This window comes from Diplotaxodon limnothrissa, linkage group LG2 (genome assembly GCF_057381915.1).
Source record: "Diplotaxodon limnothrissa isolate DT_005_m linkage group LG2, D_limnothrissa_male_GT1.1, whole genome shotgun sequence".
Lineage (NCBI taxonomy): Eukaryota > Metazoa > Chordata > Actinopteri > Cichliformes > Cichlidae > Diplotaxodon > Diplotaxodon limnothrissa.
The window spans coordinates 9,135,223-9,154,205 of NC_140597.1; the positions used below are offsets into that span (position 1 = coordinate 9,135,223).

An 18,983-nucleotide genomic window follows, 5' to 3' on the forward strand; every position below is an offset into this window, starting at 1 on the left:
CTAAGAGGTACTGCTAATCTAATCCACTTCATTTATCATCAGCAAGCTTGAGCACCTCTATAAATGCAGAAGCTTTGTCAGTTTGCCGCTCTGGAGCAATTGGGTGTGTATTCAGACATTTCCACAATCCTCACAGGAGCAGAAATTCACCCCAGAGATTGGAGCAAGCAGACTGAGTCAGTAACTCAAGAAAGCTCATGACTCCTCAGACTCTACAGGCCTCTGTTAGCATGTTATTTGATAACAGTACAATTAGACAAAGACTGATCAAGTATTGCGTGTTAGGAAGAGTTTGAGGACACAGCCTCTTGTCTCTAAAAAGAACATGGCAGTGCAGTTTAGTTTTGCAAAGCTGAATCTGAATAAACAATAAGAAGCTGTTGTAAGACTTTAAGAGAACTGCATGAATTAATGCCATAAAACTTGATGAATCAAATGAATTTTATTGTAGAGATGGGATTCTGCAAGGTACTCAAACATAGTGTGAACTGCACAGTCCTGTCAACCTTTGCACAAAATGAGGCAAAGCATCAGTATCCTGTCCTGTTGCCTCTTAGCTCAAAGAAAGCATCAAATTTGAACTCAGTAACATGAACAAACTCAAGCAGGAAAGATTAACAAATTTAATGGTAAAAAATAAGATTTACATGATTTAGAAAAGTGTTCTTATTTACTGTGTACATGTTTTTTGTCATAAAGTGCCCCACAGCTGAAACACTGTTTTCTTTTATTGCACAAAGCCCACATGTCTCACCTGTGAGGTTTCAACATTATTCAAGGGTTTTAAAACATCTGCAGTCCTTAAGAAGGCCACACATTTACAAAAAGAAAGCATTAAAGTGGTTAAAACACTTTTTAGGAGTTTTTTCTTATTTTATTGTTTACAGCGGTAGAAAGATGTTATGTTTATTTTTAACAACATTCAGGTAGTCATGTTTGAAAAACAGTTTTCAGAAACCTGCAGAAAACCCGTTTAACACGTAAAGGTAAGACATGATATCTGGAGAATATTTGTGATTTTTACAGTGATTTTTCAAAAATGTATGCAAGTTTCCTTCCTACGATCTATAAAGTCAAGTCTCTCACTGTACTAGGATGGCATCAGGAGTTATTTCAAGCAGCACGAGTGCTGACTGACGGCACAAAGTCAGTCCCTGAGAGGCAAAATGAATCTGCACACGAACGAGTGTGCTGAGTCATGTGACTCACAGTTTATGACCTTTACATGTTTGCTGTTCAAAGGAAGACTGTAAGACTAAAGTGGAGTGCACTGAAGGACAGTGGATACATGAATGCTGACACATGTGGTCTACATGTGAAATTTAACTTAATCCATAAAAGCAGGTTTTGTAACAAAGCACCGAACTCCCATTACCATTTACTCTACTGTACCTGGTCAGGTGTGGGTGGGTGTTTTGTACCCGTGTACACAACGAACTTCATTTTGAGGTAACATTTCTTTCACCTTTATATTAAATCTGAGTGAGTAAAAGTGCAGTGTCCTGTATTAAAATGGTTTCCTTCTTTTTCTTCTCATCATCATAATAATAATAATAATAATAATAATAATAATATTATTATTATTATTATTATTATTATTATTATTATTATTATTATTATTATTATTATGAGAAGAAAAAGATGGAAATTATTTTAATGTATTGACACAGATTATTTACATGCCAAAGTGGCTGGAAAATAATAATTTAAACTTTTTTTTGAGGATTGGAAATTTGGATTATTTACTTGTTACATCCAACAATGTACCAAAAGTTTGTGACTTAATCAAACTACACACAAACATCTTTATTTAAAAAACAAAAACAAAACAAAAAAAGATCATCTGTTCGAGTACCTTTCTGCTCTCACTCATAGTGGCATGTTTCCTCTGTATTATCAGCAGCTTTACGCCTCCACGGAGGGTGCTCATTCCTGTATAGATGCTGGCTCTCTCTGGTCCCGTAAGTCGCTTGTTCTTCGGCCTCCAGTCGCCTGTAGCGGGTGTTGAAGAAGACGAGGAAGCAGCAGGTGAACAGAGTGCACAGCCCTGCCATCACCATCATGGGCACTGAGGGTAGGAGACGACAGGAAGGTCGAGTTTTAGTCCAAACGCTCTCCTCAAAGACATTACGCGTCTATTACAAAACATTTCCACTTTCATGGAGGCTTCTTGTGTACAAGCGAATGTCCTCATATGTGGATCTCATTTTTCTCAGAAACCAAAATCAGGTACAAAACAAAAAAACAAAAAACCCCAAAAAAACCCCCCAAAAACAAAAAACCAAAATCAGGTAATTCTTTGTTTGTACATTCATCAGGTCGCAATCAGCCCAAATAGCAAAGAGAAATTAGAAATGCATGCCATGAAAGAGTTTGGGACCGACTCTATCCAGCACGGACCTCAGATTAAACTAATGCACATCAATAAACTTTAAACCGACCAGCAGCAGACAGAGGTTTGATGTAACATCATGCGACCTACCCTTCCAGCTCAAGGCTGCTTCCCCGCAGGTGGACAGGGGAGAGTCTGCGAGCCGTGTGGTCAGAGCTTGAAGGAGGACGATGTAGACAACCGACTGAACCTGTCTGGAAGAAGAAAACGGTCACATCAGTCTCAGTAATGCAACTTCACATTTTTCTATTTACTATCTAATCTCTGAGGCACATGGTCGACTACAGGCACACCTGATATAACATGATCTGTCAACATCAGCACAAACTTTTTAAATGGGTCATGAAAAGCTGAAAGCCTTTGAGTGCATCTCCAGGTGACGTCAGGCTACATTTTACTGAAACACCCACAACAGTGACCCAAAACATTTTGCAGGTGACAGCACAAATATGAAAGCCATTTGTTATGATGTCAGCTAAGCAGCTGATTTTTACAGTAAGCAATCTCCTGCAAAATTAAAGCCAAAAAAAAAAAAAACTAGACAAAGATTTTCTAAGATGACTCTGTGCATCGTTTGAAGATTTAGTGAAAATTTAGTTCCCCCCCATTCTTTAATAAGACTTTAAGACACAATTAGATGATAAATACATTCCTCATATTGTCTCTGAAGTGGTTTTACGATCTTCAGGATAATTTACAGCAGAATTTTGCAAGAACTCCAGTATTTTTAAAAAATGAGATAAAACCATAAGTATGTGTTGCTCAGACATTAGTACCCCGATACAAAGACGAGTCCAGCTGACGTGGCCTCTCCAACGGGATACGAACACTCCACCGACAGCTCCATGGCAACCGGGTAGATGGAAAAACCGAAAAAGCCGAAGAAAGAGCAGACGGCGGCCACGGCGACTTTCTGCTGCGGCATCAGAGACACCTGAGAGGCCGGGACCAGAAAGAAAGGGGGTCTTTTAGGCTTTGATACAATATAATATATGTTTTTTCCACATATTAAAGTACATCAACAGAGTCACCTGAGTCTTTTTGTTTTAACACTCAGGTGAAGGTTTACTATAATACTGGATGGCCACTCTTGGTCACTCTCGAGCGTTCTTAATATTCTGCCACCCTCGTGTATTTAAACAGGGGTTGTTTAACTGCGTTTACAATCAATAAACTACAGACTTGTTTATTTTGGGGCTCGCTGGCACCCACAGCTTTTTAATTTCTTTCTATTAAGTCAGACACATTAGAAGTGAGAGTCAGTGGGAGACTAATTAAAACCTGTGAGGGGAAAAAGCTTTTTAAAACTTTTCATCACCTCTCACTGACGACACGCAGCCTTCTTGATGACCACTGACCGTTAATGCTTCAGAATAAATACCCAAATAAAGTCCTGAGATTCTCGAAGCTTGTTTTCAAGTGTTTATAGGAGAGCTTTGATTAAATTCAGTCACTGATTCATACCAGTCGCTCGTCTTCTAGTGCCTAAATTTTAATGCATATCCAACTCTGTACATTTAGATGTATTTACATACAGGCTGTATTTATTATTATTTTTAAATATTTATATTTAATTTATAAGCTACACATTTCGTTGTTCCCTTCCTCACACCTGCAAATGTGTGAGAGTATATGCCAGAGTCATTTTACTGATGAACCAAAGTGGCTCCTCAGTGGATTTTTCTAATGTTAGTTCAGTTTCCTGTGATGAAAACATGCCTTTCCATAAAATTTAAAATGTGAGCTCCAAGGAGGGCAAAAAAACAAAAACAAAAACAGACCACTATATTCATAACATAATATTTTCCTGACTTTCAAGTTTATTTTTTCCAATTTATGTAACACACATTAGTTGGTGTGAGACTTTCACCTTCACATCACTGTTTTTTGTCTTTTATATCAGTTAACGATCATTTTAAAAGTTCATTATTTTGTCCATAATACTGGAGAAGAAGGGTTTTGAGCATTTAAGAAAGTATATGGAGTAAATTATTTGTGTTTATTTGAGTTACTGTCTGCTGCATATAAATCCCGCGTCTGAAGACAGTTTTCTTTATGTAGTGGATGTCCTCTCAATAACCTGATATAGAATTTTAATTTATGCTGTATTTTACTGAAACACTGCATTAACATAACAGAGCTGTCAGCATAACCTGATAAAAAGACCAAACAAGCCTTCTCTTCAAAGTGTTTGCACATCAAACACTGACTCTTTCCATTTCCTTTAAGCGCCCTCAACTTCTGTCTGACATACACTTCACGCAAATATAAACGTCTGCCTGGAAAAAACTGTACGTTAGTCTGCGAGAGGCGTTTACCAGTTTTAATATAGACAAAAAATTAACTTCAAGAATCTGCCGCACATTTCTGACAGCATGGTTTGTGTGTCAGCACACAAAAAATACTTTAGATTAAGAAATAATCATTACAATCTGTCGTGAAATGAATACAATCCTGCTGAAAAGAGTTCAGCATTAATGTTCATATTAAATATCAAAATCAGAGGAGAAAAAGAAAATATCCATAATTTCCTAGATTTCCATTGCAGCAGTCTCTAAAACTCGGAACAACAGCAGAAGACTGGCGACTGACTCACCTTTGGAGCCAGCTTCAGTGGCGAATGGCCGTTTTGAGATCTATCAATCAGTCCAATGGTTTTTATGCCATAGATTATTCCTGCTCACTATGCGCCCGTCTTTATGGTCACAGTTTACACTCCATATCATAACGAAAGGCTTAATAGTTTCATAAACTTGACAGTCGCTTGATTTGATCCAGGACCAAGACTTTTTTAGGATAAACAGTACCTAGTATTACGTCATTCTCACATTAGCCGATCTGTAGCATCCAAAGTCTAGTTTATATGCTGTGCCTGGGAACAGTTGTGTGAACTGGAAGAGGACTCTTAATCAATGACAGCTGTATCCATGAAAATCACTGTAAGTAATTAACAAATCTATACAGCATGTGAGAGGACAGCATGTCACCGCTTCACAAATAAAGCCACAAAATGCTTAAAAACAAGAACATCGTGCTCTGCAAGAGTGCTTTGTGCATGAAAGAGAAAATGAAGGAGGCTGAGGTGGAGCTGGAATGCTGAGATGGACTGAAGCATACTTAAGCCAAGATCATCAGAGGTAGTATTAGCAGTGGTCAGTGGGAAAGCAGACAGGAGGGATGATCATGAAACACTGGCTAGTGTGAATACACTTGATAATTTATCAAAACACGTTATATAAAAATTCAAATGAAGACATCACATGCAAGCTTTAAATCTGCAGTTTATCAAAACACCACTGAGCAGTCCTTGCCTTTAAATCTAACCTCTCGTCTTCCTCTCCTGTCCTCCTACATCTTTTTCCATCTCTAAGTTACCTCACTCTCGTTTCTCTCCGTGTGAAGTGCAGATACCTGAAAATTCTATTTAAGTAAAGTAACTAAGTATTTGTACTTCGTTACTTTCTACCTTTGCCCCTCAGTGAACGTAACAATCAAAAGTCTTAATGCAGAGCCTTCTTCTTGGCCTGACGAACAGTCAGGGACCAGCTACGTTTCTTTGTGTAATAAATGAATGTTCTCACCACTGAGAAGGCGATGCACGCCACAGCACAGAAGCTCATGTTGATCTTTGTGGCTTCCATGAACTTCTTGGTTTTGTCGACATAGAGACCCAGAATACCGGCGCCGATGATGCCAAACACAATGAAGAGGGCGCCGCACAACCCAGCAAAGTCCTGCAGTGGTCAGATTTGATAGGTTCAGTAGGTAAATAACTGTTGTAAGTCATGTTTTCTACAGCAAATAGCATCTATGCAAGACTGGGAAAAGCTTTCTTTCACTTCGTTCAATAAGATGTTAGATTACTGTGCAAAGAAATTACACATTCATCAACCTTTTTCTTAATTTATTCAGTTTGAGAGCTGTAACATCACCACCATCTAGTCTCAAATATACCGTCTGGGTTGCTTTTTTTTTTCCATTTATCCTTCGATGACATTGATTTGGAGTCTTTCTCCTGGCATATACTTACGTTGGTGTATCCTTTTACACACAGGATCTGATCCAGCAGCGTGGAGAAGCAGGTGAAAACGGCGATCCCTGAGCCGAAGCAAAGCAGCAGGACGAGGTAGGCTCTGTTCGTCAGTAACTACAGAAGAAACAGACCGGACGATTTGTAAGAGAAGCCTCAGGGGAAAACAAGCGCACTGCGGCAACATCAACAAGGGAAACATGTGCAAAGAAAATGAAATGAAGCGGTGAAACAACAGCGTGCTGGCTGCTGTTTACTCTGTCTGCGACTCCACGCTCACCTGGCACAGGTAATGCAAACACATTTGTGCAGAGCCTGCAGACATAGCGCACAAACTGTGTTGTTGGGAAATAAGATGCTAAAATCAGCACTGTGCAACTCGCATTAATAACAAAAGCTGCGTACTGTATAGAGAGATAATCACAGCAGGTGCAGGGAAAGTATGAGCGGCACGTTTGGGGGGGAAATGTCACGGATGCAGAGAGAACATCCTCACTTCAGAGACACTCATCGCCGCCTCTGTTAGAGACGTCACTGCTGCCGATGGAAATGTCAGTCGCTGCAGGAAGAAACGGCATCAGTGCAGCCAGACGAGCGCTCGCAAATGTCACTGTCAGCGAAATCACTGCTGCTGCTGGAAATGTCAGTGGGGTTTGAAATTGATCGTTATTTTCATTATCATTTATTATTTATGTCAATGTCAGATGCCGCAAGTGTTGGTCATTAACTTTTGTCTTCCCTCCTGCAGTTTGTATTTTGTTGAGTTTGTTGTTCGTGGTCTCTCCATGCTCCTCTTAGATGCAGATGCCAACCCCCTCCCCAAGCCTGGTTTCTGCTGAAGGTCTCTTCCTGTTAAAATGGGGCTCTTCCTCTCCGCTATCGCTAAGCTCCTAGGTGTTTGCTCATGTGGAATAGTCTGATTGTTGGCTACTGTTATTAGTGCTACATAAATTAAGAAAATAAACTAAATTATGAGTTTTTCTATGAATTTATTTTGTGTTATCACCTCCAACCAGTCACGGCAGATGGCCCCGCCCCTCCCTGAGCCTGGTTCTGCTGCAGGTTTCTTCCTGTTAAAAGGGAGTTTTTCCTTCCCACTGTTGCCAAGAGCTCACCCAAAGGAGGGTGTTTGATTGTTTGGGTTTTCTTGCTGTTATTGAAGGTTCTTTACTTTATGACATACTACTCCTTGAGGTGAGTGCTGTTGTGTTTGGTGTTATATAAATCAAATTAAATAGAGATTTTTAAAAAAGGTATCAAAAAAGCAAAATTTGCTTTATCCGAGTTTATCATTACATTTGCTGAAGTGTACCAGTAATGACAGAGGTAGATACCTCAGGTTTTGTTGTCACGTCATTTAGGAGCTTGTTTGATTGGTTTCGACATTTTAGATTAAAGAATAATATAACTCCAGTTTGCCGTCACTCTGTACAAAAATGACAATTAAGGGGAGTAATTACACTGCAGGAGCATGCAGGTGGATGCTGGAGTGGTGGTGGGGTTAAACCATCAGACGGAGATGCAGAACAGGCTAATGATCACTTATAATCGCTGTCTATTCTAAACATGTGTATGGAAAGAATATTATATAGTTATGTAATTAAATATTTTAGACATTTGAGTTTTTAAAATTCATAATCGCTTACAGCAAAAAAAGAAAAGAAAATCTCACATGAAGCTACATTTTCACCAGAAATAAATCAGCCGAGCAGCTGAAGTTATAACATTTACCTGGATTGTGTTTTTTTAATATCTTTAATTCAACTCTTAACCTTTTCACGTTGTTTTTATCTGCTTAAATACTGACTAACTGTAACAGTAAGATAATTACAGGCAGGACTAGCTTAACAGTTGTAGGATATGTCTAAAAACATCTTAAACACCCCTCCATGGTTAGGCTCACAGGAAGCAGAGGTCTTTAGTTTGTTATTCATGATACTAGGCCAGTTTTGACCACACTAATAACAGATCCAAAGTGTGAAACAACAGTAAAGTTGAGGGCCAGAACTGAACAGAACTGTGAACTGAAATTCACTCTAAAGCCAAATGAATCTTCAGTTTCAGAGATTAGAATAACTGAAATATCAGTTAACCAGGAAATCAGTAAATATGGCTCGATGACACACCTCAGGCTCTGTTTGCACTCAAATGTTTAGAAGTGTTTTTCTGCTTTGTGTTTTCTTACCAGCTTGATCCCTTGTACAAACGGCTCTGAGTTGGAGGTCTCTGCGCTGGCTGAGGGCGGCGTCGGGGGGGCACTGCTGCGTATCCCCACTGTTGCTAGGACACAGATGATGCATGTCGGTATTGCATAGGCTAGAAGCTGGAAGAGGAGAGAAACACACATAACGTAAAGAATAATGGGTGATTGCACCTTATCTGACACAATTTATCATCATTAGAAGGTGAGGAGATCAGAGGCAGAGTGCAGGGTGAGAAGGTGCAGTCACACAGTTCTCTGTAGCAATCACCTAAATCCAAAACAAGAGCTTTTTAAAGGTTTTAATAATTTCGCCCATACCAGACAGTTACCAGTCAAGAAGGGTTAGCGAAAGAAAAGGAAAAACAAATATTGTGATGATAAATGGGTGACTGCAGCTTAAATCAAACACCATTTATCATCGTTAGCAGCCGAGGTGACCAGAGCCATATTTCAGTTTTATGTACACTGACAAGCCACAACATTAAAAGCAGTGACAGGTGAAATGAATAACATTAATCATTTTCTATTAATACAATTTTATGCTTGGGACACAAACTGTATATAAATGATGGACATTTCGCATTTTTGATGACTCGAGCTGAGCGTTTTAGCCGTTGCCATCCAAGTTTTGATCTGAGAAACTGAAGAGTGGTTTACGCTTCTATGGTAACGATTCATGAATCACAACAATAAAGCTACCCCGTTTAATGCCTGCTTTGACTTAAATTTACAGAAGGAGCAGCTGTGTGTAACTACAAACTATAATAACCTATAAAATAACCTGGCTAGACTAGAGGACATGCCCCCTGCTGGCTATAGTGCATAATCCACGCTCTGGTTGCCTAATGTAACTGCCACCTGCTTTTATTTATATATATATATATATATATATATATATATATATATATATATATATATATATATATATATATATATATATATATATATATATATATATATATATATATATCAGTAGTCACTTCAATTTGCTCGCCTCAAAGCTGAGAAAAATGTAAATCAGGACCCGCCCACTCGCCGGCAGTTATGTTAATCATCGTCATTTGAAGTTGCCATCATTGACTTTCTGTTGTCTGAGTGGATGTTAGGAGCTTCCATCATCTTTAATATACAGTGTAGATCTGGGTTTAAAAAAAAAAAATAAAAAATAAAAAATAGCACTCCCCGAGGACAGGAGTCTCTCTGTGTAATGCACATAACACAGCATTGTCTTGTCCTGTAGGATCTGGGCCTGATGCACAAACATTATGGCAGGCGAAACATTGTGCTGTTGGTTTGAATGTTGTGGCTAATCAGTGTATTGGAGCACTTGTCCTGTAATATTCTGGGGATCTGCCACAACCACCAATGTCCTTCACACTCACAAATCTTTTTATGAACCAGCCAAACCCGGTTGTCCGATTACTGGTGTTCTCATTTATTATAAGCATCACAGACTACTCTGCTTTCTGAACACCAAAGGTTTCTTTGTTAAACTCACCAGCTTTGGGATCTGTGCAGATGTTTCAGCCATCACAGGAGAGATGATGTTAGCGAGGAGGATTCCCAGGGGATTAGCTGAGGACAAAAAAAGAGAAGTGGAGTTTTACTGCTGTCCTAGATCACTTTCTGTTCCCCGTTTCATTCACAACACAACATCTGAGCAACATATCTGACCTTTAATCACCCTTTAACATCAGCTTCCCATTTTAATGTCTTTAACAGGCATACATATCAATAGACCTTGTTAGCAGTCATTTTAATAATGTAACAGCTGCGTCCACACAGGAGTTTGCTGACATGCTAAAATGAAAGCGCTTTGTAAGCAAACCTTCAGGGAGCATAAGCATAACGCAAAAAATAAGAATGACCATGATGATCAAACCAGCCTTTAACTACAGTAGTTTTACCCATTAAAACTCCAAAAGGATTAAGAAACATGACAACTTTTGGTTAAAGCCACAGCTCTCAAGTCTCCCTGTCCTTAATTGTGCATTTTCTATTTATCGCATGTTAAATTTTAAAAATAAATAAATAAATAAAAATTAAAAATGGTGGTGGTGGCTAGAATGTTACGTAGCCTTGTTCTCAAGTTCATGCATTCACAAGAGTTGTGTTGAGTTATCGCAGTTACAAACTTGGGTGTCCTGCCCGCATCACAACATTACCCCATCGGCCGTTTACAGGTGAGGGGTAAAAGCCCACCATCAGCAGCCCTCACATTTCTAAAACTGCCCAGTTAGCAGGTGGCCAACAAAGAAAAAATTAGCTCTGTTGTTCCTGCTGTCAAGAAATTCCATGAAAGCTGGAAAAAATATTCCCTCAGGAATAAATCATGTGAAAAGTAAAAGTGTTAATGATGAAAAATTATCACCCAACAAGTTAGAACAGGTCCTAGAACTTTCTATGAGGAAATCTAGACTTTTTTCTGTCTATATGCTGTGCTGTAACATAAAGCAATCCATTTAAATGCTGTATGAAGGTTTCATTTATATGTATTTACCACTAGAGCAAATGCATTTATCTCATTGCAGAAAACACACGAGGGTTGAGGTTGTTTAGTTTTGCTTTGTGAACATTAGAGCCCAGACTGAGATGTCCACAGCCCGGTTCTGGCCCTCGGGCCATAGTTTGCCCAAATGTTACACAAGAACACTAGAACCACCACAATCAGGAGCCACAACTCAGTGCCCACAGACTCCAGTGTTAAAGATCTGACCTTCATAGATAACTTCCAGCTTCATAACAGCTGTAGCCAGGGTTTGGTTCAAAAAGGCTCAAAGTTTGGTGTTTGGCTGCTTTGATTGATGTTTTTTTGGTAGTTATTTTAAGCATCCAAGAAGATTAGATTAGATTGTTACTCAGCATTTTTAACAGGTATTTATCAGTTTGATGCAGTCATTCAATTTATGCCGATCCATCATCAAAACTGGTCATTTTTATTCCAGAAAACCAACATGGAGAGAAACATAAAAATAAAGTGGTTTCTAATTAAACCTCCATCTTTGTACAGACTATTATCCTTTATATTTCTATACCTTATATCTCTGTGTTTCCTTTTCACTGGCTTTATTTACACTCTAGAATTTCAAACTAACTTTGGAAAAAAGTCTACATTTATTTATCAAATTCAAAAATATTTGAATTTTTTTTTTTTTTTTTTTTGGTGAATTTGCCTGAAAGTATAAACTTAAAAATGCTTCAAAAGCCAAATTCTGTGAACTCCTTAATTAAAACTGCCATAACAGATTTTTTTTTTGGCATAAAAATAAAATAAAAAGAGTATTGCTCCTTTGTTGTTTGACATGCACATGACTAACACACAGCAGAACATCTGCACAGGTTTGTAGATGCTGTACTGAAGGTGTGAAAGGTAAAATCGCTCACCCATCGAGGCGATCATGTTAGCTGTGGCCCGCTGATGGTCGGGGAACCACAGGGCTGCCAGCTTGGTGGGAGCGAAAACGATGAGGGGCTGAGCCAAGGCGCCGAGGGTCTGTCCCAACATCACTATCGGGTACTGGATTTTAAAACTCTCACCCGGAAGCGTGCCGAGGAACCGCAGCACGGCTCCGAGCATGTTCAGCCAGGCACCCAGGATCAGCTGTGACAGTCAGAGGACAGAAGGGTGAAAGTTTACAAGAAAATCCCTTCATATCTGGGAGTGAAATAACTGTCAGACAGTTTCAGAAGGTCTTCTCAAAGATCAGTCCAAGACAGTGGGAGGTCTTCATCTTTAAAAAGGTGCAATTAATCTCAGATTCACGAAGTAAAACTAGCTTGCATGGTGTGGTCAGAAGCAGGTGGGACAGGATGTCATGTGGGTGAAGTGACAAATATAAATGGTAGGGGTTTGCATGCCTTCTGGGCTAAAAACAGCAGTCCACAACATTTTCAATTACTCATAGTTTTATTAATCATGCCACTATAACTAACCGGTGTCAGAGTCATTGCACTCACTGGTGCTCAGTCGCAGGTCACCTACTCTGTATTATGTGTCACTAGATTCAGAGAAAAAGAATAAATTCCTTCATGAACACCTCATCTCCAAAGTTTCCTGCAGTTTCTGCATAATCTCGTTATCAGACATGCTAACAAACATTACCGCTGCCAATGGCCTGCGTGCTTATTGGAGGTAGCGATCCATTTTTCCTGACTCAGAGGTCATCCGCCTCCTCTCCCTCTCCTATGGCTGGTTGAACTGGTTATTGGGAAGCTGAATCCGGTCTGACTGCTGCGTTTATCAGTTCACTTCATCTTCTGTTTACTTTAAACAAATCAAATTTGCAGGACAATTTCCTGTACAGCATTTTTCCTGGGAGATGACTCCAGGATGAAAGGAGCATATAATGGCCATATCTCAGGCTTCATTCATTTTTAACTTGTACCCATTTCCATCAAGCCTATGTTTATATGCACGCATACAGCACTAGCTCTAAACCATTAAAATCCTCCCCTGGAAGGTTTCTTCTCTCTTCTAAAATCATTCACTACTCACTTAAAACTTTGTGTTCTAGAGTTTAGAATAAACCTCACACTGTGCTCTGAGGTTTACCATCTCATACTAAAACATATAATATTAACAAAAAAAACCAAGCAGTTGGTACCGTTATCCTCAGTCCAAGAGTATCCAGCATCCAAGTGGTTGCAAAGCTGAGCGGTATGGCCACCACCATGTAGACCAGTGATAGCCAGTTGATCTCGTCCAGAGTAACTTTCAGGTACTGGGCAGACTGGTTCGCCACTGGTGCAAAGGTAAGCCATATCTGAGGAGACACCAAGATTTTTTTTTTATTTTTTATTTTTTTTAAGTATGGAAAGCTACACACACACACACACACATATACATATATATACATATACACACATATATATATATATATACATATATATACACACATATATGTGTGTGTGTGTGTATATATATATATATATATATATATATATATATATATATATATATATATATATATATATATATATATATATATATATATATATATATATATATATATATATATATATATATATATATATATATATATATATATATATATATATATATAAATGAAGTGAGAGTGCGGGAGGTCCAATGCATTCAGATTTTGTACAAAATATTAAAAGGACAAAAAAAATGCACAATAATGGCTGACGTTTATACAAAGTGTACAAACTAAATGTGGCAGGGCAACATTTCAGGGAAATCAAATAATTTTATTTTTTTATATGAGGACAGCAATACAAAATCACTTAAATAAAAGAAGTGTATAAAAATACATATATACTTAAAGAAATTAAGGAGTAAATATAACTGATAATACATTAGACCTGATAGATCTGGCTGTATTCCTGATATAAATATGATCAGTGCATTTCTATATATTGATATATGATAAGTATGGCATATGAGACCAGGCTGCGTGTTTAGATCCACCGTAGAAAAACCACAGCAGACGGGGCAAAGCCTGAACGACCTTTTGTAAATCTGCATTGTGTAAAGGTTTGCAGTGACTCTAGCCAGCAATTTAAAATGTCAGCTCTGTCAAAAAAGGTAAAACCGAAGGTTTACTTCAGCAGCGTGCCAACATGGATATTTCAGAAGCTGCTTTCCATTCAGTGCTGTCAGCTTAGTTTTGTGCAGGTGGAGAATAATTACACTAAAGTGCTTTATCACAGTGCCAGTCAGGTACAAATCATTTAGGTGGATATTTAACAACCACTCTGTTAGACATCATCGATTACATGACATATACAAAGCATCCCTATTTCAGTACATCATCTTAGTGGTCACTCCTCCTAAAGCAGGTGCACTTTAGTGATCAGATTCCTGGAGCCTGTTTTAGTCTTGTGATCTGGACACAACTTTAGAAAAAGAAAGGAAGTGACAAGACATGCTCATCTCACATGAGAAGGAGATGATTTCTGTTGTTTATGTTCCTAGTGTCATGTGTCTGCCCTCACATGACACCACTTAGCATGCATGAGACAGGAAATAATAGGACACTTTCATCATACTCTACAAGCTGGACAAAGCTACAATGCTGTGCTGAGCTGGTGAAAATTCTCTCATATTTCACCTTGATTGTGGATGAATAAGAGTGAGTTTATCAATAGAGGCCTACAACATTTATTCAAGAACAATGTTGAAGCACTTACATTTGTGGTGAGAAGGTTACATATGCACCCATCATGGGCATGCATGTCATGTTCATTTTGGGCTGTCAGTGATTTCTCTGAACTGTTCTTTTTCCAGGATGAAATGATTCTACAGCATATTTGATGGCTTTAAAAAATTATGAACTTGGTGCACAAGTTTGAATTTATTTTGGATTTTCTCTAATCTACACAGGCTCACATATACACTTATACTCACTCAAATCTTTTAATAAGTGGTGCTGAAGGTTTTACAATTTCGTTTAACTTGAACTTAACAATTGACTTCAACTGGTAGTTTCTATTTTCTCTACTTTTTTGACAACACTTATGGGATTGACCAACACTCAGAACAATGGGAAAGTCCAAGGAACTGAGTGAAGACCTGAGGTTTGTAACTTCTAGTTGAATGCAAAGTAGGTAAATTATATTAGTCTTTGCAGTTTTGCTGTCGATCAAAAGCAGAGACATGAGTGGGAAAATCCTCATGGATGAAAAATACTTCAAAAAAAAAAAAAAAAAAAAAAAAAAAAGAGCTGCGGTTGTGTAAGCCGGTTATAAGCTACGACTAAAACCACATGCTGTGCTGACAAAAAGGAAACAACAGCTGCTCTCCTGCTAGATAGTAAACCAATGTAATAAATGTAATAAATAAACTCATTGTAAATGTAGGAGCTTTATGTATTCACATAATAATGACATCTTTGATTATTTAAAATTGCTGCTGCGATTGCATTTCTCTGCTAATAAACTCCTCCAGACTTTTTTTTAAAGTAGGGCTTTACTGTGAAAAGTCTTGAATGTGAATTTATCTGCAGAAGAAGAAGAAGCTGAAACTTTAATGTGCACACGTACTAAGCAGTAGGAGCTACCCACACTCCCGCTGAGATTTTGCCAGACACCGTGTTACATGACAAGAATTGTACCTGATAAACATCACCATGTTGTCACTGTAACTGATGATTTTCGTGTAGAGCAACTAAAAAGTGCACTAAAAATAGCTGAAATATCTCGAATCTAACCTGAATTTGTATAAAGAAGTCCTATTTTCATGACAAACATATAAAATACTTAATAATTGTAGCTTCTCAGGACAAACCAGGACATGTTTATACTTCTATTGCTTAAAAGGTTTAAATTATCCGTGTGTGTAACACCTTTTCAGACAGAATCCAATGTCACGCTTATTTAAACATGTTTAAAAAGGAACGTATCCATGATTTTTTTTTTTTTACTACACATATAACCTATAATTCACCTGGAAACAGGCAGCACATGTGTATGTGTGTATTTTTGGCCTGATGCACAAACAAACTGAATGAATTTGACCTGTAAACTCTACACCGAGACCACAAAGGCAGTACCAGTCCTGTCCTCTATTGTGTGGACGGTGAACAAATCCTAATTCATGCCGAGCTGGCGGGAGCTGGTCAGCTGATTTGAACACACAATGCTAGTCTTGTCCCCAGCAGGGAGGAATGCTTCTAGAAACGGTTTTCACACATGCCCCTGTTTTGTTATTTCACAGGTCGTATCAGATCAGAGTATCGCTTCCTCTCAATCCCACACGCGTCCATGTTTCAAACTGTGCTAAAATTAGATTTCATGCAGACTCAGACACCTAAAAAGCATCAAGGCGTGCACAATAACTGTAGGCAACATTAGGGGTGGGGGAAAAAAATCGATACTGTGTAGTATCGTGATATTTTGTTTGCTAATAATGTATCGATACAGGGACAGGAGAAATCGATATTTTGTTACAAAAAAGTTTTTGTGCTCTGACTTCAGAGCATGTTGATCCTTTTTCTCAGCAAGAATCCTGACATTCCTTCACTGTCCAAATGTGTTTAACTTTTTTTTGGCAGCAATAAACATGACAGTTTACTTATTTTAATTTAAGACATGTTTTATTTTAATTAAGTTTAAAACTTTTTTTATTTTATGTAAAATTATATTTTGTTTTCATTGACTTTCAAATTCTTCAGTTGCTGAAGGGGCTGCATAGTTTTCATAAATTGCATAGTTCAGAATAGCTATAATTGTACCAGATGGTTGCATTCAGTTAAGTTGGACTAGACTGTAATACAAACCGTTCAGTTTGTCAACAATAAAACTGACTGAAATGAGAGAAAGACTCAGTGCAGACTTTGATATTAGATAAAATGAATATTGATAACGTTTACCTTTATGTACAGAATCTGAATATCGCAAAATATTTTTAAAAAATTGCAATAATATCGTATCGTGCGTTAAGTATTGTGATAATATCGTATCGTGGGATGTATGGTGATTCCTACCTCTAGGCAACATGCGATGCTAACACGCTAAAAGTGAAAAATCCTAAATTATCTGCAGAGATTACAGTTAATGCAATCTTGTCACAAGTGAAACTTTAATTTCAATATTTAAAATGTTTTAATTTAAATATGTTAACAAATTTTTTATCTGCAATTTGTAAAAACTGTTAGATGATAAAATAAAATTGCTTAGATTTGTGATTATTCATGACTTGGGATTATGTTTTTCCATGTTTGTAGCACCTTTTAAGGTCTGTTAGAATAAACTAACAAACAGAAATAAACTGCATTAGAAGAACTGGTTTATGACCTTCTGTTTTCTAAGTATTATTATTAATATAATTTGAACTTTAACTTAAGAGGGACTTACTTTGCAGGCCCAGCACGTTGATATTTGATCATTCTAGTAAGCTCTTAAGCAACAAACTCTATTCTTTGTCATGACACCGTGGGCAGAAATGTTCACCTGTTAACTCTGTAAAGACTCCAACAGCAGCTCCGTCAGGCTTACAGATCACTTCTCTTTCAGTACCTGCTTTAGAGAAGCCACAGCTTATGTGCACACTTTATGAATGACTGCAGGAAGACAACAACCGCTAACTGCTTTCACTTTTCTGTCACTGTGGAAACTTCGCTGACACGCTGAGTAAAAACTCACTTCCCACAATAAACCCACTAAGGTAGTCTGAGTCACAGCTGTTGTTATGTCGTGGAATAAAACACCAGACAAGGTTGTAAAATTAATTCTTAATGCAATTACAGATTTTCCATCTTCCCTACTTTAAAAACAAACTGTGATATCGCACCCTGCACCTTGACTCACAGGCTCCTTCTCTAGTTTGTTGCTGTTCTTTTCTTTATTATTTGTCTTATTAGGGACAATAATTAATTAATAAAGTTAAGAAAATGAAATAAATAATGTTAGGGAGTATTAGGATTCCTAGTTTCATTTTATCAGATTTTCTATAGATACCACAACATATCATCAATTCTCATCTCCACTGTCATCATATAGGGAAAACATGATATAATGAAAATAGAAACATGGGAGCAAACATTTTTCTAACACATAAATGCACTGGTCAGGGTCTGTAACATAAGTTTCAGGTGTACACTCTGCACAGATATGTGGATGCTTAAATTAAAGGAAAAAGGGCGTTATGCAACATTTAATTACTGAAAACATGATTAACATTTTCAAACTCCCCTTTAATTACCATGCAAGACTAAATGAAGCCGTTGAAGTGTTTTGAGCATCTGATTAGTCCTTTATCCATGGTTGCATTGACGTGTGGTTGGGGTGGGGGTACAAAAGGATGTAAGCGCCACCCCATGTGTCCCTTTTAGCTCCGCCTCTGGCACACTGTACTTGTCAGCCCTGTTGCACAGATTTACATCTTGTTTGCTTATCAGCCTTATTTATCAGCCACGGAATGACTCTCTATGGCCTGAGGGCCTTAAACGGGAAGTGGGGACACCTGTTCCTCGGAACAATAGCTCCCATAGGGAAGAGGAGTCCCGTGGAAGCAGGAGAACGATTGCGGGAGGAGCTCAGCACACCCTGCTTAACACTAACATCACCACCGGGGAGTTATACCAAGTCAAACAAACATATAGGGGGAACACCACATGTCCCGTGTCTACCTGTATTCATAAACACACCTGGTTTCACCTTTCACAGACTCACCGTTGCGTTGGAGCAGTTTAGGAGACACAACACCAGCAGCACAAACCACCTCCTCTTGTAAAGTTTGAAAAGCTGTCCATTCTTCAGGTCAGAGTTTGGTTCTCTGGAAACAGCAGCGTAAACAGTCCGAATGTCGTTGGAGACTTCGCCGCTATTATCCATTATTATTATTATTATTATTACTAGTATTATGACAAGTTAAGCCAAACAGCTGCTTAGCTCCC

At 38.2% G+C, this 18,983-nt stretch overlaps 1 protein-coding gene across 1 annotated transcript; it reads right to left on the minus strand.

Moving 5' to 3' along the window:
• Positions 1 to 1,865: 1,865 nt before the first annotated feature.
• slc49a3 (solute carrier family 49 member 3) lies at positions 1,866 to 18,921 on the minus strand. The gene is made up of 10 exons (XM_085366809.1): positions 18,760 to 18,921; positions 13,230 to 13,388; positions 12,010 to 12,226; positions 10,124 to 10,200; positions 8,608 to 8,745; positions 6,423 to 6,539; positions 5,974 to 6,126; positions 3,169 to 3,326; positions 2,483 to 2,586; positions 1,866 to 2,068 (listed from the first exon to the last, which is right to left on the minus strand). The coding sequence occupies exons 1-10, from the start codon at positions 18,919 to 18,921 to the stop codon at positions 1,866 to 1,868; spliced, it is 1,488 nt and encodes a 495-aa protein (XP_085222935.1).
• Between the last annotated feature and the right edge of the window lie 62 nt (positions 18,922 to 18,983).